This window comes from Hirundo rustica, chromosome 2 (genome assembly GCF_015227805.2).
Source record: "Hirundo rustica isolate bHirRus1 chromosome 2, bHirRus1.pri.v3, whole genome shotgun sequence".
NCBI classification, from domain to species: domain Eukaryota; kingdom Metazoa; phylum Chordata; class Aves; order Passeriformes; family Hirundinidae; genus Hirundo; species Hirundo rustica.
In genome coordinates, this window is record NC_053451.1 from 69,911,303 (window position 1) to 69,932,850 (window position 21,548).

A 21,548-nucleotide genomic window follows, 5' to 3' on the forward strand; every position below is an offset into this window, starting at 1 on the left:
CTTGCCACAGAACGGTGCTTTGTCATCACAGGCACAGCAGGCAAACGGGCTCAGGATTCTTAATCACGTTAGGTAGATGCCCATTCAAAATCGCTCTCCGGGTCCCCAGGACGTCTTCTGTGCTATACTGTACTTCTTACAGCCCCATGGTGATCAATAGCGACAAATATCTAGGCGAGGCCTGGGCTTGGGACGTAACAGCCTCACGGACCGCCGCTGCCGAGCGAGGAGCGGAGAAAGACGCGGAAGCTCCGCCCCCGGCAGCCCCGCTGGAGCCGCCCCGAGCTGAGCGCGGCCGGGCCGGCGGGCGGGGCGGAGCGCGCACACCCGGCCCCGGGCAGGGCCAGCGCGGTCCCGGCGGGGCGGGGCGGGGCCTGGGCCGGCTCCGCCGCCGCGGGGGCGGGCGGGGGGCGGCCGCAGCGGGGCAGGGCCGGGCGGCGGCGGCGCCGGGCGAACGGGCGGGGGAAGGAAGGAAGTAAGGAAGGAAGGAAAAAGGGAAGGACGGGCGGACGGACCGACCGAGCGACGCGGCGCCAGGTCGGAGGAGCTGCGGCCGCGCCTGTGCGTGTCGGCGGGCGGCCAGGATGGATCACCACCAGCCCGTCAGCCGCTACCAAGTGGTGAGTGCGGCGTCCCCGGCGAGGCCCCGTTGGCCTCCCCCCGCCCCTCGGGCCGGCGCGGCGGGGCACGGTACGACCGGGGCGCCCTTCCTCCGCCTCGGCTCCTACGCGCGGGGGTCTGGCAGGGACCGGGGCCGGGGCCAGGCGTGGTCCGTCCCACAGAGAGGCTCTGACAGCGGGGCCTTGCTCGGGCGGCGGGGGCTGCTCCACTCGCCTTCCCGGCTGCCCCGGCCTCGGAGGAGGCGGCTGCCCGGCCTGCTCGGGAAGCCGCCTTTGCCCGCCTCCCTCTTCCCTCCCGCCGGCTCCTGTGGCGGCCGGTCCCGGCCCGGGCTCGGCGGGTTTTCCTGGGCGCCTCCCCCGGCCGGGAGCGGTGGCGGCTCCCGGGAGAGCGCGGCCGAGGAGAGCGGGGCGCGCCGGGCCAGCGCCGGGCGGCCGGGGGAGGAAAGGGCAGCGGTCCTTGTCTCTGCTAAGTACGTGCCGCGGAGCGAACCTCTGAAACCTTGTGATTTCTAAAAGACCGTACCTGTCTGGCACAGGGATAGAGTGCAAGGCCTGTGTGAAGATTGGAGGAAGGGAGGGAAAGGAGTGTGAGGTGCAGTGAGGAGACTGACCTTCAGTGTGTGTGTGTGCACATGCACGAGCACACTCAAGAGCGATCTGCAGCTTTGTGGGTCACTGAGACCAGTTTTTCTTTCCTTCCTGACCTTAACCACAGAAGTAATCATTTATAATAGAAAGATTTTCATCCTGCCCGAATTGATTGTCCTGTTCGTTTCTCGCAGTCATGAGTTTAATGTCAGTTACATAAATCTTGCAGTCATTAGCTTAAGGTCAATTATACTCAAAATATATAAGCTTTTCTGATTGTTGCGTGTAAAAATGGCTTAGGTGCTGTCAGTCTCCTCAAAAGTTTAAATTTTGTCCTTAAGTTCCTTGTACTTTATAGGTTTGCTCTGAATGTAAAGGTAAGGAAGTCTGAAATCTTTGTTGCTCTCTGTGATTCAAATTTCTATTGCAATTTTTTAGCCAAATCCTGAATTATTTTTCTTAGCGTTTGTGTTTTACAGCTTGACCGGTGAAAAGAATGTCCACAGAAGTAATCGCACGTCTGTGCATATGTAAATACTGGTATTTATATTCAGATTGTTCCTAGGTTATGATTTTAGAAAAAATAATAAGGAATGCTTTTGTTATATTTGGAATATTTATTTTGATAGTCTTAGAGCATTGTAAATTTCTGTATGCTTTTGGACCCTTAGCTACAGGGATTGTCATAGAGGCGATGAACACACCATGCACCCTGTGACGTATTCCCATAGGATGGTAGTTGGTCACCAACTGCTTTAAGGGTCAGAGCTTTCTAGCATGCTTCTTTTCTGGCACTGTGCTTCCATAACTTGAAATCTGTAGGAGTCCTAAAGTCATTCCTTCTCTGCAGCTGAGAAGGAAAATGATGGTAGATCATTTTCTTGAGAGCGTACAAACACTGTCTTCCTTGAGGCCTGAGGTAACCTGGGCATGTTTTAAAAGGCCTTGAAAACATATGTTATTAGAGGTCAGATAGGTGGAAGGTAAACGTTAATTCAGTTACTCAAAGGAGTACAAAAAACCTCAAACACATGAAGAAATAATTTGTTTCTGTAATATTTTTATCTTATGCTTGTTAGGAATTCCAGTGATGGTGCTGATGCCCAGCTTTAGGTCAACACTCTGTTGTGGCCTTCCAGAAGGGCTTATCTTAATGTTTTGGCTGCATGAGTTGGCCTCCTCAGTTTGCTGTGTATATTAAAATGTGTAGTCATTTGTTGTAAATCAGTCTGCTGTCCTCCAAAGTTTAAAATACAGCTGTAGTGATTACTGCCCCATAGGAAGGAATATGTTGTTTTAGTTTCTTTGTTCTATCTGACTGCTGAAGACTGAGATTTTTGTAATGCTGTTTACTTACTGCTTTGGGTCAGAGAAAGGAAGGAGCAAGGCAATTGATTATATACTTAATTAGCAGCTGATTATTCAAGCATGTGATCTTAAGTGTTCTGATGTATTTGCTTACATAATGGCTATGATAGGTACTGAGCAATAGATCATTGCAGATTTTATGGTGTGTCCTAGTTTTTAAAGACAAAATGTAGGAAAAAAAGACGACTTAATACAGCTAACACTACATTTTATGAATGTTTTATGAATTTAGTTTTATGAAATCTGGCCAGTTCACTGGTGGTGTTCACTGTGTTTGTTTTGTTTTGTTTTTCTTTTTTTCCTTCTCCCATGATTAATAATAAATACTTTTTGGCCCTGCTTGTACCCATTCTGCCTTTACTTCTAGCTGATCTGTTTGACTCTATTCATGGCAAGTTCTCTTCTAAATAGAAGGATTTCTAGGCGTACATTATTATCAAAAGAATTACTGACTTGTGTTTCTGTTCCTGACAGTAGCACTTCAGTGAAGTTGAAGGAGCAATCTTTGTCTTTTTATTTGTGGTTTCTTCAAGTAAGTTAAACTAAAAGACTTTAGATTGGCAGGCAATTTAGTTTTGAGTTTTAGCACAAAAAGCCAGTTATGACTTCTTATGAAACAGAAAATGTCTCATCATAAAGCTAACCATTAGCTTTTCTTATTTTTATCTCTGTTGGAAATAGCTCTAAAGCTTCCTTCTGTATCTTGTTCTTCTTCGTGTGTCTTCATTTTATTTACATAGCAACATAAAAGTGTTCAAACTGGGCAGCTGTTAAAAGCTGGTGCTTGGAACTGCAGCAAAGTAAGTGTTGTGAGCAAAGAGCAGGCAGTACGTCAGCATTACGTAACTATCTGCCGTGGGCATGTGTGATTTGTATTGCTTTCTGGCACTCCTGTTTTGTCTCTCTTTGTAGGGCAAAAAGACAAATAATGGATGGGTAAGAATTTGTCATGCTTCCCTGAAGGAGTATGACATTATAAGTAAATTAGCCAACCTTTGTTGTCTTGCTTTACTTCCTCTTTTATTTTCCTTAGCCACTTGAATGACTGCATTCCTGTTGGTAAATGTGTCTTAAATGTTACATTTGACATTCCTTGCTGGTATAAGTCAGTTCAGCTGTATCATTTACTTGTTGCTGTATTTTTTCTTTCTTCCCTTACTCTTCTCTTTGTTGGATAAGGCATCAAGTTTAGGAAAACTATAATAAAAATTCTTCAGTAATAATTCTGATGGTTTTTACCTTTTAGTTCTTTGTCATCTGACCTTAATAGCATTACTGTCTTGTCTGAAATGTCTGCTTCTAGTCCAGTCTGTTTGCAGAAAAAGTGATTGAAATGATGCTTTGTGAATCTGTACTGAAACAAAGAGGAGGAAATGCAGCTGTTTTCTGCAGCACATAAAACTGGGCACAACTAAGCATTAAAGCTCGAAATTGCCTTTTTTTTTTTTTTCTTTTTTTTTTACTTAGAAAAGTGACTTTCCAGATAACTGAGTCACGAGGGAAGACTTAAAGTGTATGTGAGTGATTTAAGCACGGAAAGTATATTGAAGGCTGCAGGACTTACGAGCTGTACTGCTCATGAATTATAATAAGGAGCACTGCTCATGAATTATAATAAGGAGTCTTTCTTGATTGAAGTTTTGGGTAACCAGTTGGGGTCAGGTAATCTTGAGTCTTTGACTTAGGGTTTGGTCAGAGCTAAATAGGTTAAATGGTAAAATGGGAAGGTAACAAACTGAATTGGGTGGAGCCAAAGGCAGCTCTCCACAGGGACTTCAGTCCAGCTGTTACTGAACTTGCTATGCCACTGTAGCACTTGGTTTTGGTGGGGTTTGTAAGTAATTGTTGAGGCAAGACTCTGATGGCAGCCTGCTGTCATATGGCGCTATACAGAGATAAAGAAATTGTTGTTTTTAAAAGAGATGTTAGACGTATATGAGTGTAAGTTGTGTGTGCTTATAGAAATGGGGTTAAGAGGTGAAAATTTGTTCCACAAACACTATAGCAAAACACAAAACTCAGATTAGGCTTTATTTTCTGTATCTGTTACCTCCATTGTCGTTGACTCTTTGCTCTCCCAGTGTTACTTGGTTAAAAACCTTGATCAAAGTCAAGTTGTGTTTGTAACTCCCATGAAAGTCAACCTACACAGGAAGTGTGAACAAAGAAAAATCTCTTCCTTCTTTTTTTTTCTGGGGACAGAGCCTAATAATGATTGGCAAGTAAACTCCCAAGTGCAGGTAATTCTATGGCTTTGATGTAAGACTGCTAGCTTATATCTATATATCTACTGTATTTTCTGCAATATTTATTGTCTTAGGGAAACTTTTATGTAATTGGTGTTACTGAACAGCTTAAGCTAGCTTAGGGAAATTTTGTTGCTTTCCACAGATATGGGGTGATGTTGCACCTGGAAGATAAAATTCTCCATCTGGAGGACTAAATTTATAATACTGAAAAGTACTGAGGAAAGATGCATTAACTGATAAGGGTTACAATTGTTTGTGATGGTTGCACAGATATTTTAGTGATAGGAGGCCTCAATCATAAGATAGGATTTTTCATCGCACTGACTTTTTGCACATGAAACACCTAGTTTAGACTTTTAATGGCTTAGAAAAGCAAATGAGGAACTCCTGAAATGAAATATAATGATACCCTCAGACAATGATTCGTCCTTGCACCTTAGATGTTTTTTGGGCTGTAATATTAGCCATTTTAAATTTTTAATTTATTTGTGTAGCACTTACCTGTTAGAAATTTCTCTGTTAAAGAGTAGTTTCTCTCTTGAAGAAATAGCATTAATATTTTTGTAAATACTTTTTTTGTATTTTTAATGAAGAATCCTGCTATAAACAAGAAAAATTATAGCTGTTGAGATATTTGCATATACAGTAGGGATGAAGTTAATACTTACAGAACTACCTTTTAAATTTTTTCCTTCACTTTTTAATTAAATTTCTAAGTACTTTCTCATTTTATATGAACAAGGAAATAAAATCTTTCTGTGTGTTGCTCCTAAGTAGAGGTGCTGAGGTACTGGAGAGGTACAATACTTTTTGTATAAATTTAAAGCAGGGCTGTTTAACTGTGTATTGCCATTACTCTCTGATTTTTGAATCTGGCCACAGACTTGGCCATAGACATAACACCCTGTTCTGCAGCTGATTCATAGGAGGAAACCCTGGCTTAGCGGTACACCAGGAATATCGGTGGTTACAGTAACTTTCTGGGGTTTTATATGGGCAGTTTCCTTTCTTTTTGGTCTGCGCACAGAATGACCTAAGCATTTTTGCACACAAATTGGCTCTTTCATAAGTTTTACCATATTGAGAAAAAAAAGTTAAAATCAGCAAAATGTACCTGGGGTGCTCCACTCAGGCTTTTTGCCAGAGGTCTTGGTAGGTCAGAATCTGAGGTTGGATCTGTGCAGAGTAGTACAGGAAGAGAGGCTGGGAAAAGAACTAGTCTTTCTAGTGGCAGCGAGATCTTGGCGTTGCTGAGCCTGTCTTGTGAAACTGGGGAATTTTTAGGTTCTTGAAAGATGCATGAAGCCCGAAGAAAGAGGTACCTGCTCTGTGCAGTGACATGAGATCATGTAATGTAAAAAGGCAGCTTCAGGCCATGGCTTGCATGTCACATCTAGTAAGCCTTCTAATCCTATTAGGAAAGTTCAGTAACGTGAATAAAATGACTTCAAATAGCCAGGTTCTGAGCAGGAGTGAGCTGTGTTATGGCCAAACTAGATGTTCTTTCCGTGGTGCTTTAAAAAGGAGAAACTGTAAGCCTTCTCTCAGCTTGTTTGCATCTAAAAAATGTGGTAAGGACTGCATCAGGATAATCTCAGAAATCAAGCACTGCATTAAAACAAGATGGTATTCCTCTAGATAGTAGTCTTCTAGATGGGGAAAATTAGTTACTTTTGACAAATGTCTAATTATGGGCTTATTTTGAAACTTTCTTCCCTGCGACAGCGTTGACAAAACAAGGAAGATGTGGCAACCGGTAATGTCATCACACCTAACTTTGTGAGACCTCAGTGTTCAACTTACATAGATTTCAGTGTTTTGCAAAGTTTCATAGCCTCAAATCTCCCTCTAGATTTCTATCTGTTATGAAAAGGGGAATGAACATATACCAGTACACTCAATTCAGGGAAGCCATTTTCAAATGAAGAAAAGCAATCCTAAGAGATTGAGTCAAAAAAGAATGAAAAAAAAATTGGCAACTGGTTAAGTTGGTGAGGCACTGCCAACTTTTCCTACTGAAAATGAACTACTGCAGAGCCAAGATTGTGGGTTTGAGTTGCCTCAGGTTTAGGTCTCCCACTTCCTGGGCAAGTACTGTCACAAGTAGCTGATTTTAGTAAATTGGGCACCCCCTTCACCAGCTGTGTTTTTTAATGAGAATGACTAACTTTTTCTGGTTTGTGCTTAAGTCTTGTCAGGCACAGTGTGCATTTAGAGAATGTCTGTTTCACAGTGAAAGTGAAAAATATATTTCCATTTTATCATTTAACTGTTTATTCCACTTAAGTATTGTTTCCATTATCATGGACTATCTCAGTTTTAGACTAATCTTAGCCTAACTTACTCCTCAACCACTCCATAGCCAAAACATTAGATACTGAGTCATGCCCCCAAACCTCATCCATGGTTGTTCCTCCAGCTGTGTTTGGAATGCACAGATCAGTTTGTCCTCCAAACTTTGAGTGGTGTAGACATGATAATATCTGCAATAAACTATATATTTATTTATTTTTCTTTGTAAACTCTCTTTCTTTTTCTTTAGTTACTAGGTGCTTTGCAGAGATTTGTCACCTCCTTCCTTGTAAAATATTGGCTTCCTGTAAAAAAAGGAAGAAGTTGGTCTCCCCCCTATTGGAGGGTAACTTAACATATTCATAAACATGGTTTGTCCATTTCAGCTTTGGACAATATTTTACCTGTTGAAAGTAGTCCCATAAATGTTTGCTGATTGTTCTTGTAGGGAAGAGTGTAGCTGTTGATGTAGCTCAAGCTACATCTGCATCTTTACCAGAATCGTGTCCTTGATAAAGATGTAGCTTGAGGTACTGAACATGCTTTTGCTTTTCCCTGATTAATCTGAAAAGGTTACGTAGAGCAGCCTTGAGGAAAGGTTATTGAAAAGAGGATAGTTAGTTGCAGTTTTTTCCTTCCAGCAGGAAAGTTTAGGGTTCTTTTAAAGTGGCACTAGCTCGTGCTTTGGTAATGGTTAGTGTAATTAACACTTATAATCTTTGAAGAGTAAATGATGCCTTTGGTAAAACAAAAAACAATTGGGATAGGGGTCTTGGGTGGTACTGAGGCCAACTGTCCATTTTGTTAATGGTGCTTATGAATCAAATATCATATCTTGAAATTTAACAGAAACAGTCCTTAAGGTATTTTTCAAGGAATGTACTGAAGCATTAAGGCTCTTAATTGAATCTCCAGAGTTGTGGTCATAAAATTGACTTGCATAAAGTACATGGAATAATCTTGCATCAAGTACATAGTTAGGAAAAAGACTTGCACAGGCTGTTTGCTCTTTAAAATCTGTTCCAAATCCTAGAATGAGTGCATAATTCAAATAAAGGAGCTGGCCACTAAAGCCCTGCAGTGCTGGGCCACAGCTGATGTTGTGCAGCATGGCTTATGTCCCTTTCTTGTGTGTCTCAGTATGTCCTTTTTTTTTTTTCAATTCCTGAGAATACTTTCTATGACTTAATGAGAGCACAGATTTGGTTGTGTTCTGCTGTCTTCCAAAGAGATGAACTTCCTGGACCGCTGCTTTTTTTGTTTTGTTTAACTGCCTTATAATCAACAAACCTGCTGGAAAGTGCCTGCTTTCAAGTGTGTGCATCATCTCGCTGGCAATTGAGAGGTCCAGAAAATCGTCCTTTGTGCTACATATTTGGAGGATTGCTTTAAAATGCTCAGTAAGCACTCTTTAACAGTAGCATTGAAAAAATTCTCAACTACCTGTTGAGACCTAAACACACTTTTTTTTAAAGGACCTTGAATGTTTTTAAGTGTTGTGTGAGTTTCAACTCAAAATGAAAACATTTTCAGTAGAGCTTCTTCTTGCAGTTCACAATAAATTTGTTCAGCTGATGTTGTGTATGTGTGGTTTTTTTAAGCTGTTAAAATTTGTCTGTATTATCTCTGTAAGTTGAGGAGCTCAACTACTCCATTTCCAGTTACTAAGAAAATTAGTTATACTGAAAAAGTCAAGTATGACTGACTCACTAATAAAAATAGTTTGCTCTTATTGATTAATAGTATCTTCTGATTTATATTTTATTTAATTAATGATTTCATTTTGGGCTACTGAGTCATACTATTGAGTAGAAAACTGTTCTGCTAGGGTGGCTTTATTTAAGTACACATGCGATTAAAATTCCTGGGTTGTTGATAAACTTGAGACTTTTTAAGTTTCTCATAGTTTTCTTTCAAATCAAGGGCTTGAGGTGAAACTGTATGCTGCTTCTGCAGTTCAGTTTCCATAATACATTTCCAGGAAGAAACTCTTCAACTTTATTATTCCCTTGTAAAATAAATTTATCATTTTAGTGTCCTGCATTGTCTTTATGAAATTTTTGTGCTTGAGCTTTCCCATTGTACTTTAACAGAAATATGTGCAACATTTAGAGTAATATTCAGCTTTTTCAATCGACACTGAATTTTGCAGCCCAAATGAATATAGGCTAAAATGGAAACTGTAACTAATTGTTAAATACTGAGTCTGCTCGTGGTGACGTTTCCTGATTTTACAGACTTTCCTGTTCCCTCTGGTTTTAGAGTTTACGTATTTTGTGTGTTCTGTGTGACTTAAGAGTGACTTGGATCTACTTTCTGTGCTGATTCTATTGAGCTGCTGCTGAGTAAAGACATGACCTGTGACTTGTGGTTTGGTGAAGCTGTTGGTTAGTGGCAGCTGCCAAAAAATCCTGATGCAACACTGTCCATTGTTAGGGAACGTAGGGAGAATGAACAGCAAGTATGAAACACAGGACCTGCCTGTGTGTTGACTACTGTCTGCAGTTTTGGTTGCTCACAAGGAGAGCTACAGAAAGGAGGGGGGAAGCAAACTTCTTAAAAGTGGTCTGAAATAGGTGGTGTGAGTTTGAAGTAACCAATACGTATAGAGTCACCAAGGCAGTGAGCAAAGCAGTTGTGGAACTGTTATTCACCAAACTGTGCAATATTAAAATTGTAAGTGCTTGCTGAGGTTTCATTTAGAAAAGAAAGTACACAAGGGGAAGCAAACATATGCAGTTTGTTGATGCACAAGATTACACAGGCAGATTATACCAACAGATTCTAGAAAACAAACTCGCATCAGATCTGTGACAGATGCAAGTGGAATAGGCAGAGATGTACACTTTACCAGCTGTAATGGAAGTGCTGTGCATATTGGGGGATCTGAGGAAAGTGGATGTCAAAAAAGTGATTAAGGCTCATGTGCTGATGATTGTGTTGGAGACAGAACACGCCCTTAGACTGACCTCTGGTCTCAATAACATGCTTCTGTTTTGTTACTGGATTTCTTCTATCTAGAAGGTGTTCAAGGAGGAAAACCTCATTTTATACTTTGTTTATAGAATTTAAAGCTGTTCCTCTAGCTGTTCTCAAGTTACTATTTGTCAAACAGAAGGCTACATGGTAGGAGGTAATGTTTTTAGTAGCTTCTACATTCTGGACTAGGTCAGAGTTACAATACCTCATTGTGTACAAGCTGTAGAGTAAGCTTTTAACAACTTTTTTTCTCTAGATTTTTTTTATATCGTGTGAAGATTTGAAAATGTAGGTCCCAGCCATTGTTGTTATTAGTATTCAGACATATCAGTTTTTTGTTGGCAAATTTCTCTATGAATTCCTATTACTATGTAATGGGAGGAACCCTAGAAACAGTGCCCAATTTATAATTTTACAATAAATATGAAACGTGTCTGAATTATACCAAAATTCCAGTATTCAAAATTATTGTGGCATAATTCTTTAGTAGACTAGAAACCTTCAAGAAAAGGGGAGAGAAATGGATATACTTTGAAGAGTAAGACCATATTTCTAGTATCATTAGTCTTAGAACATTTACTTTTCCAAAGAATTCACACATTTTCACCAGGTATGTTCTCATATTCACTAATGGCTCTATTTTTATTGTTAATGGGAGGGATCGAAAATACAGCTCAGTAGAAGCCATAGGGAATGAATGCAGATGTGTATGTTGTGCTACTAAATGTGTAATTCATTGGTTAAATCTGGATTATAATCCATGTAAAATGAAAGAGCAAGTAAAATGTTATATGTGAGGTAGTCATTGGGATGGACAGAGACACATCTATATAGATCTATCTACACACACATTATAAGGTTTTTATTTTCTTTTCTGTTGCAGAGTCCTGATCACCATCATTTTACTTAGTTTGTTTTTTTTTTTTTAGTCGGACTTCTAAGATTCTTTTAAAAAAACCTTGAAAAATTTAATAGCCTAAAGATCCCTAGTTAAAAGAGCTACAATAATTTAAGTATCACTTAAATGCATGGGAAACACTTTCACTTGTTACAGATTGCTTTATTTTTTCACAAGGAAGTTCACTAGCAGAAAAACCATTCTTTTGGCAATTTATTTTTCAATAACATTCAGTATAAATCTCTGGATTCTTTTCAGCAGAAGTTTGCCTCCAGAGGTTCTGGGTTTCCATGGTATCTAATCCGTATTTAACAGACACTCTTGGTATTTCTATACAGCTGTGGGATGGCAGCAATGGACTTCTGTTCAGCTTTCCTGCTTCTAGTGCTGATTTTACACCTTTGACCTCCTGACATTCTAACTACTGTTGGAAACTTTCTGCAGAGATGCCTCATGAAAAAAAACCAAAAACCAAACCCGAAAAAAACCCCAACAAATCAACCCACTTCATTATCAAGGGATATTGCTAGATCTGGGTGTTTGATAGTTGATGCTTGCCAAGTGATGGGATGGTGAGGAAAAGAAAATGATGTGCATCTGTTCTGTGCAGTCAGAAATTCTAATCAGGTCTGATCACTTAGTTTTGAATACATAAAAGCAAAAAGTAGCTGACAATTTCTGTACTTCTGCATTTTACTGAAGTACCTTATAGACTTAATTGCTTAGTAGTGCAGTGTTTATTAATGTGAAGGCTCGCTAGTCTTTGGAGGATGATGTTTCTCTTGAGGGCTGTGGCCAGGACTGTATTGCAGTAGAGCATGCATTTGGTAGGGAGATGGAAATAGTTGCCTTCCTGCTAGCTGGTCTGCATGGGTTCATGGGAAATTGTTGTTAAAACACACATTTGAAGAAAAAGGCATGTTGTGAACTACCTTATTTGAGGAGAATAAAAAGCTGATACTGAGGAGAGAGCTAATAAGTTTAAATACAATGTGGTTTGTTTGGCGTGTTTTCTCAAGGGTCCTTGTATTCTAGAAAATTGTGAAATACTTCTTTCAAAAAGCTGTTGTGGTTTTTTTTCCAAATAAACAAGAAAATGAAAGCACTTATTTTGCAGAAAGATTTTAGTTCTCCTACTCTTAAAATGATTCTCTAAGTGTAATTACAGATTATTGGTTTTAGTTTTGATTTTTCAGTGGCTACTAGTGACCTAAATCAGAGCTGATTGATCTTAGCACTTGCCTTCAGCAAGTTTGCCGATGACACCAGGCTGTGTGGTGTGGCTGGTGTGCTGGAGGGAAGGGATGTCACCCAGAAGGACCTTGACAAGCTTGAGAGGTGGGTGTGAGCAAACATCATGAATTTCAACAAGGCCCAGTTTATAAGGTCCTGTCCCTGGGCTGGGGGAATCCCAAGCACAAACACAGGCTGGGATGAAGAGCTGGAGAGCAGTCCTGCTGAGAAGGACTTGGGTGTGCTGGTGGGTGAGAGGCTGGACATGACCCAGCCATGGGCACTCCCAGCCCAGAGAGCCAAACGTGTCCTGGGCTGCATCCAAAGCAGCGTGGGCAGCAAGGCTAGGGAGGGGATTCTGCCCCTCTGCTCTGCCCTGCTGAGAGCCCAACTGCAGTGCTGCATCCAGCTCTGGGGTCCCAGCACAGGAAGGACATGGACCTGTTGGAGAGAGTCCAGAGGAGAGCCACCAAAATGATCAGAGGGCTGGAGCTGAGGAAAGGCTGAGAGAGTTGGGGTTATTCAGCCTGGAGAAGAGAAGGCTCTGGGCTGCCCTTATGGCAGCCTTCCAGTGCCTAAAGGGGGCCTAAAAGAAGGCTGGAGAGGCTCTTCTTATGAGGACATGCAGTGACAGGACAAGGGAGAATGGTTTCAAACTGGAGGAGGGTGGGTGTGTGTTAGATATAGCAGGAAATTGTTTCCTGTGGAGGATGTGAGGCACGGGAGCATGTGCAGAGAAGCTGTGAGCACCCTGTGTGAGGAAGTGTTCAAGGCCAGGCTGGAGGGGGCTTTGAGCAGCCTGGTCTAGTGGCAAGTGTCCACGGTAGGGGCATTGGAACCCTTGGAGCTCCCTTCCAACACAGACCATTCTGTGATTCTGTTCATGGTGCTTGTGCTAATGATATAGGTTTTATGTGTTTTTCTAAAAATAAAAAAATAATAGCTGCTAGCATGACCAGTTGATACTATTAGGTGACATGCGGGAAAAAGAAACATCACAAAGTGTTTTTCTAACAGGTTCAAAATAAAATTTTATTTCAAGTTTGTTTTTTTGTTGTTTTGTTTTGTGGGTTTTTTTGCCTTGAAAATCCCAAGATTAAGGTTTTGCTATTTACAGATAAATCTTACATCTAGATTAGTAAAGCTGAAAAATGTACTATGTGGTTACAAAACAAACATTAAATTTGCAGCCTATATTTGTTGAATTATTTTTATGCAGAAAGAGATCTCTGCTTTCGTGCCTCATTTGTAGAGAGCAGTTTATTGCAAACATACAAATCACTACCAGTAGTCAAGTGTCAAAGGACTTTCAGCCAATGAAAGCATCAAGTGAAACACAGATGTGAAAAGCTCCCTGCTAGCTTTTTCGAAGAGGATAGTTTGTTTTGTTTTGTTTTTAACCCACTGTTTGTTGCACCTATCCTATTTGTCATGTTATGATTTCTGTTGTATAAATATGTGTACCAGTATGGAACATGTACCAATATGGAAGATGTCATTAATCTAATGCAGAAGCGTCGGAATTCTTTTTGTGCACTGCACTGGCAATCTTGAGTCTGTCATGGCTTCCTCTCCAATGCTAGAAGCTGCAAAAAATGGACATTTTTGGTTGACCTTTTGTCATAATCTAAAAAATTGATTATAGAAGACCAAAGTAGCTTCTACCAAGTGAAAAAGATAAATCTCAGTTGCCAAGAGTGTTGCTTTCTGTGAAGGAAGTGTATCAATGGACTGTTTTGCATATAAATTTTGAACTTCTGTCATATATTTGGTTGTCTCCACAGTTTTACTTGAAGCAAAATATTAAGTCCAACATCATGGAACTTCAGTGTATTGTCATAGTTTTAATACAGTTTGGAAGAGCCCATGAACTCATCATTGTAAGGTCGAAACTGAACTAGTCAAAGCTTCTTCAAAAATGTAATTTCAGTAGAAAAGGTGCTTTGTAATTTATGATTGCTAGTGAGAATTTATGTGTAGCTCTGTGGTGCCCCAGCCAGAACCATCACTGCTAAAATTTACCTAGAAGTCACATTTTGACAAGATGAGCTGGTAGTAAAGGTATTAAAAGAAACAGGAAAAGAAAGCTGGCTAGATATTTGGGGTTTTGTTGTGTTTTTAACTTGTATGGCAGTATCCCCTGCATAATTTTGTGCTACACTAAAGAAATTATGGAAACAACGTGAAAAAAACATGTTTATAAAAAATAATTTATAAAAAATAATTTTTAAAATATGTGCAATATGCTGTTGAAGTTAATTGTGTTGGAATAATTTTATAATATACTGGTTTCCATAAATCATATTTTATGAATAAAGAGCAGCTTTTGAAATGTAAAATCAGGTAACAGAAGTTGAGTGATGTTTGTACACCATGACTAGAATTAGCATGTGCTATTTCAATGCACTTTATCTAATCTTGTGTATTTTTGGTACACGTGATAGCAGACATCTTATTCTATCCTTTTTCCCTGATTTTTTTTTTTTTAATGGCATAATTGAATAACTTGCTTATATTGCCACTCTTGTCCAATCAGTTCATCAGAAATGAAGCAAACTGTTTAGCTGGGAGAGCAAACATCTCCCAGATAAAGTCAGATAAAGTTACTATCTGCAGATAGATAAATATTAAGTAGAGAATCAGATCTTCCACTTTTATTTTGATAAGCCTAAACATTTAAAGTATCTGCATCCATCCCCTCAGTAAAAGCTTCTGTTCTAAGCACTTTCTCATGGGTCATGTTTCTTAGTAAGCTGTCAGCTGATTTCAGATATTGCATCTGATTCCTTTGGAAATAATTATGCAAAATAACAGACTTAAGGAAATCGATTGTAGAAGGAATAGTTGTCTACATTGTATAAGAATAATTTCTTTTAAAAATACATTAATGTAGAAGTAGAAAATAAAGATAGCTGTATTTTATACAGTATTTTGGTGCTGAAAGGTCTGGCATTGATTTTAACTTCTTCTGAAATGAGGTAGTGAATCACTGTTCTGTAGATCTTTTCTGGGAAGGAAGCTGAAGATAATATAGGGTAAAAATCATATGAAGGAAACTATTGTGTTATCCTGTGCTGTTTACCCTTTTGTAGTTAGCATGAGACTTAGTCATTGTCAGCAGAATAGCCATTGCTCCTCAATTGATCTTGGTATTTTACATGTCCTATCATAGATACTTTTTGAGAATATGAGCCTGTAATGTACTGTATTTTGATGGCAGCAAAAAGCAGGGATTGAAATACTGGCATTGACAGTTTGAGTAATATGTCTAATAGCAAAGTACTCACTTTCTCTTCTAATAGTGAAGCTTCATATAGTCAGTCAGATAACCCCAAGTACAGACTAAAACACGAAGAAAAAAATCTTCAGTGTCACCCATTTTTAAAATGTGAGGGAATAAATAGAAGAAGGCACTAATTTACAATTGTCTGTGGTTTAATTGGTCTTGGTAATTGTTTTGACCATAATCTTGACAAAAGCAGCTGCATTGCCTACCACCAAATAATGGTTCACTGGAGGCTTGGGAGGGGCTGAGACGATGAACTGTGAGATCTCTTCAATACTTTAATTAAAAAGTAGGTGAAACATTCTTACTATTGGAAAAGAAAATCTTGGATACTGTTTATATACTTTCAATGTTAAATGCTGCTTCAGGTGACATTTAAGTACATAGCATAAGTAATGTCTTGAGACAGACATTTTCTGTTCCTTTCTGGTTGTTTTTAGCTTGGTTTCTATGGCAATGAAGCCTATGAGGAGTGTCAGGCCTCTTCTTCCCCTGTCTCCAAAAATAACTTCTAAATTTACCGCCCGTAGAAGCCAAAATTAAACGTGAAGGGGGAAGCTCAAAGGTAGTTAGATTCCTGGTACCTCAAGAGAGGAGAGTCAGTGCTCTGTGAAGACAAGAGTTTGCTACAAGACAAAATGATATAACCATTGCTGTCTATGCTGCTGGCGTGGGCAAAATTTCCAGTTTACTGGGGCAAGTTCTGTGGCAAGTTTTTTTTATTTTATTTTTTTGTTGTTGTTTTTGTTTTGACCCAGCAAAGTAGTTCTCTGAAAGGAGCTATGTTACTGCCTTGAGGAGGGAGTAGGATACAGGACACTTGAACAAGAACTAACAAAAGCTAGTTTGTGTTCATGGAACAACTTGTGTTTATTATTCCAGCTGTAAATGCTCAAGCTACTTAATCCAATTATTGTGAGTTTTTTAGCTTTGTTGATTTTTTTGCGTGTGAGGGGCTTTATTTATTTTTTTTTTATAAGAGGGGTGAAGATTTCTCTTAAAGTGGCTGCATTAGGATAACCTTGGTGCTTTTCATAATTTCTGAGAGGCCTCTATAATAGAAGAGAGGGTAAATAGAAATACTTGGTTCCTAAATATAAGTCTTACAAAATAAAGGAACTTTGTGTGGCACTATAGGGTTTAACGGGTCTATATTGTATGGAACCCTTAGGATGGAATTTTTCCATTTCCTAATTGCAGTTGCTATAACCATTGAATGACTCATTAACTTTGTCTTTGAAGGCAAGAAGTCTCATGTACGTGTTCTTGTCTGATCTTCATGTTAACTCCATCATCTACTAAATTACTCCACTGTTAGTATGTTACAGATAATTTGGAGTTAAACAGCTTTCAAGAAAGCATGTAGAAGATGTAAAATTAAATTTCTGGGGAATGGCAATTTTTTTTTTTGTTTTAGGAGTAATATGCTTTTTGACCAATTACATGTTTGTGTGTTTGTGGATCTCTCTATCTTCAGAATAGTGACAGCATTTACTGTGGTGTGGTAGGAAAAAAAGTTGTGGTGATTGAAGAGGAGGAGGACAGGAGAGGAAGAATGGAAGTAACAGAGATCCATTTAAGTTTACTTTACTTTTTCCCCTTCCCAAAAGGCCAGGTTGTTTTGGTGGGATAGTCAGAACTACGCACATATCCCAAATGAGGGTAAGTTACCAGCCATTAGTGTAAGAACCATGCCAGTAATGTTTTGCTCTTTATTCTATACTTAATCGGTTTTATTTAAGAATGGGCTTATTTTGGCTCTATCCATTGCAGTACTAGATTTTTCTTGTGAATTATTGTACTTAATTTAGAACCATAACATTTGTAGCTCTCAGCTTCCTTTTCTGATCTGATCAACCTTTTTAGAGTTGAGTGGTTTGTATTCTCACTTGCTTTCTGTATCCCAGAGTATATTAGGTAATATTGAAGTGCTTTTGTTTTCTTTGGCTTTAACTACTTGAAATGGATAAAAATATTTCTCATATTACTGCTACTTCTGGATCACTGTTTAGGCGTTAAATGGTCTGATTGCTCAGGACCCAGAAACCCTCAAAAACACCTATCATTTCTATTGAAGGGTGACCTTTGGGCATCAGGAAACGTTTTTTTCTTTATTTTTTTCCTTATTTTTCGTAATGTGAAGGTGACTGAGCACTGAAACAGGTTTTCCACATAGCCCGTATAGTCTCTATCCTTCAAGGTATTCAAAAGGTATTTGAATGTGGTCTCATACATCCAGCTGTAGGTGCTTCTCCATGAGCAGAGAGGTTGAACTACCTGGGCTCAGAATACCCTTTCAACCTCAGCCATTCTGTGAACTTTGATGTAATCTGCATATTAAAACAATTTTGGTGTGTGACGCTGCTTAATAAGAAATTTTTAGCATTCTTCTCAGAAGGTGCTTTTCCCAGTAATCTGATTGTACTTTGCCTAATAGGCAATAACTGTAGTTATAGTATTAATATTTGTTACTGAAATAATATTTTGCTTTAGGGTGTTTGTAAAAAGTATCAGTTTGAGATTATAGAATTCTTTTAGATATGTTTAACTTAATCCTATTTTTTGATCTGATTTTTACATGTGGTACTTCAGTCGTTGCCTTCTAGGCATCTTATCTTGTAGCTCACACTACTGGGAACCAGCACTTTTTTAATTCTAGTACTCTTTCTTTTTAGAAGCTTGATACATTCTCAGAACTATCAAGTTAGCTAAAAGAATCAAAAATGTCTTCTCTAAGAAAAGATATTAGCTACAGGTTCTGAATTCCACAGTTTTAATCAACATTCTTCCTTATCCAAATTCTTATTTCTGTATATGCTTTACTGGACATGTCTTTTTTAAACTGTATCTTAATCAAGAAAAAAACCAAACCAGCAACTTGAAGTTTTGTGGGGAAGGATTGTTTCAGAAGTTTAAAGAAAAGCAGAATGTTTTGAGAAGCCTTAGAATTAGCATGGAGAAGCTTTTTGATGATGCAAGAGAATGAAAGTCCCAGTTACAGAAGTAGAAATATGTCTTAATTCTTTTTCTTCTAGATAAATACCATAAACAGTATTATTTCTCACCTGATGTGTTTTAAAATAGGTTAATACATTTTATGACTATAATAAGAAAAAAAAATAATAGTATTAAAATATTCATATAATAGTATTTTGCCATATAGTAATGATGGAGAACTCCAAATTTTTAAAACTCCCTCAAAATCACTAAGAAGAAAACCATTCCTGGGGGGAAAAAAGGCAAGGCAGTCAAGATAATCTTTAGCTGATTGCTTAAAAGAATTTAGCTGGACTACTTGAAGTGGTCATGTGCTGTTTTGTAAATAATTTGTTTTTTTTGATGAGAGTAATCTTGTCTCTCTTTGAACATGTCTCTGCAAGTCTTAGGTTGTCACGGGAGCTATTCCCTGAGTTCCTCTGAAATGTGTTTGTTTTTCTCCTAAGCTTCACAATGAGGATGACCCCACAGAGTCTTTGGCAGCTGAGCAGCCTTCGACATCTGCAGAGACTCCGCAGCCTCCGCAGACAGCAACCTTACCTGAGGCAGATACTTCCCCTCCTCCCTACTGTAGCATAGCTGTGGAAGCAGCTGCAACCTCAGGTATTTTTCTCAAATAGCAGCTTGTCAGGGATGAGTGCGTATGAATCAGCCCGTGGTTCAAAGTGGTCTGATGCTGCTGTGTAATTTTTTTTTCCATGCACACAGTTGCAATAAAAAGCTGTCCTTTGATGTGCAGCCCTTTGGTTTGTTCAGAAGAAGCACACTTGTAAATTACACTAATTGTTTCAATTGCAAGACTAAATGGATGTTCGTTAATTAGTTTAATAGGTTTTATTTAAGTCTGCTTATAATTCATTTCCACGTTTAATCTACATCTTTGAGTAATACTCCATTATTAGACCTCATTAGCAATTTTCATTGCCTCTCTATAAAAAACTCTTCTTTTAGCGTGTGACATGGTTTGATGGAAATTTTGCCATGAAAAGGTAAATTTTGCTTCAAAGGGTCTCAATAAAACTAATAATGAAAAATGAGTAAGGGATCTCTTTATCCATTTATTCACTGCTTCCTTTCTTAGGAAATTGTGACTTTTCTTGGCAATATGGGAGACTTAACAGCAGGCAACATCAAAGTTCCTGTTTAAGTAAAGTTGCATGGATTTGTGTCTCCCATGTGCCAAATAAATATTTTTGGAGTAACTGCCAACCTAATTTTTTAAATGTTTGTTAAAAGAACAGTTTCCTGTCCCTGTTCTTTGAGACAGTGTTTGCAAGTATAATACATAGCTGTGTGGAATTATCTCTATATATAACATCCTTGTGTTGGTGTGCTGACAAATCTGTTGACCATGTGACCTGTGCTGGCAAATCTTTACCATGTAAACACCCTTCTAACAAGCTACTGCTGGCTGTAGGATGAAGCTCAAGGCATATTTTAAGTACTTTTAATTAATATTGTTAATAATTCTATATGGTGATGTTGTACTGTTATGACACAGAAGACTGAAGTCTGTGGTCCATTTTGATGGAAGGAACAATTTTTAAAAGAATATTTTGAAATTGAAATCTTGGAAAAACTGATTTTCAGAGAGCAGCTGGAGTTGGCAACAAGGCCACACTAATAAGAATACAGCATGGCTATTACCGGACTGAAGTAACAGATTGATACTGATGTTTAAAACCTTTTTTTTAAGATTTTTGTGTGTATGTTTTTTTGTAGGATTGGATAAAAGGCATTTGGCTGGAATGCCTGGTGATATAACTAACTAAAATATGTGTCTTTTTCTTCATAAATTTGTTGACTCCTCGCCAGCACCTATGTTTCTGCCTTGGGTAGCATCTCAAAGTACCATCAAATTGTTAAAAGGTTTTCTTTATAAATACTTTTAGGAACTTAAAATGCAAATATCCTCAGTTTCAGCCTCTGTAAAAAAATATACTTTAAAGGTAAATAATTACGTGCATGTGAAAGTTAATACTCTTGGCATCTTTTTGGTTTAAAAATAAATAACCTCTTTATTTTGAACAGACACACACAATGAGTTTTATCCTGTACCACCTCCATACAGTGTAGCTACCTCTCTTCCTACGTACGATGAAGCAGAGAAGGCCAAAGCTGCAGCCATGGCAGCTGCTGCCGCTGAAGTTGCCCAGCGAGTAAGTGATAACAGTTCTGTTGTATTTCAGTTTTGTGAAACATGTTAGGCTAATTATTTATAATGATTGGGCCCATATTGTGACCCACTACTATAATAATGGTGGGCTGATGGTTTAAATATTTTGGATGTGTAGGTTTATATGGATAGTGTAAGTTAGTTGTAAATACTATAAAAAGCACATCTTATTCAGTCTTTTGAAAACATAGCTGTGCAAACATCTTTAAAAGCCAAATTTTGCCCTGTTTTAATAGTTTTAGTCAGTGTTTTGTCAACTTTTAATTAGGTATCCCTACTAAAGTTACTTTGTAGAGTTACCACGAATGCGTGCTGTTTTGGATGGTAAAACCAAAAGATTTACCAAAGACCTTTAGGGAGGAAGGGAGAATTTCAACAGTCTGGAAGGGTCATGACCCCAAATCGTGTAGATAGTTTTTAAAAGGAAAGGTTCCTGTCGTTTGATCTATGGAAACTTAAATCCTGAAATTCAAAGAAATGTTCCAAGTACTTAAAAAAAGCCACTACGTGAGTTGTGGTAAACAATTAATAGGCATATATTCAGTGTTTCTAGTTTTTTAAGAATTAACCATGTGAAGAATACAGTCTTCAAAATAGAAGATCGGTATCTGCAGTTAGTGGTAAATGTTAGTTTTGTAAGTAAGTTTTTTATTTTCTCTCAAGTTTGGGAATGTGGAAGTTCTGCTGCTTGGTAGTATTGACCATAATATACTATACCCAAAAAAAGGCTTCCAGTGCTTTCACTAAAAATCTCCTCCTTGAGATCAAATGTGATTACATTTGATATACATTTAAAATCTTACTGGCTGTGGTATGCTTGTGACTGGAAAAGCACCTTTACTCACCCGGCAGGAGGCAGATC

At 38.7% G+C, this 21,548-nt stretch overlaps 1 protein-coding gene across 2 annotated transcripts in view; it reads left to right on the top strand.

The window, feature by feature from the left end:
• Positions 1-428: 428 nt before the first annotated feature.
• NDFIP2 (Nedd4 family interacting protein 2) overlaps positions 429-21,548 on the top strand; it is a 44,700-nt gene continuing 23,580 nt past the window's right edge. The window contains exons 1-3 of one of the 2 annotated variants that reach the window (XM_040056356.2): positions 429-620; positions 18,957-19,113; positions 20,542-20,669. In XM_040056356.2, coding sequence (XP_039912290.1) covers positions 585-620; positions 18,957-19,113; positions 20,542-20,669 — 321 coding nt within the window. In that variant the 5' untranslated portion in view covers positions 429-584. The remainder of the gene's footprint in view (positions 621-18,956; positions 19,114-20,541; positions 20,670-21,548) is intronic. The other variant, XM_040056354.2, reaches the window with a different exon arrangement.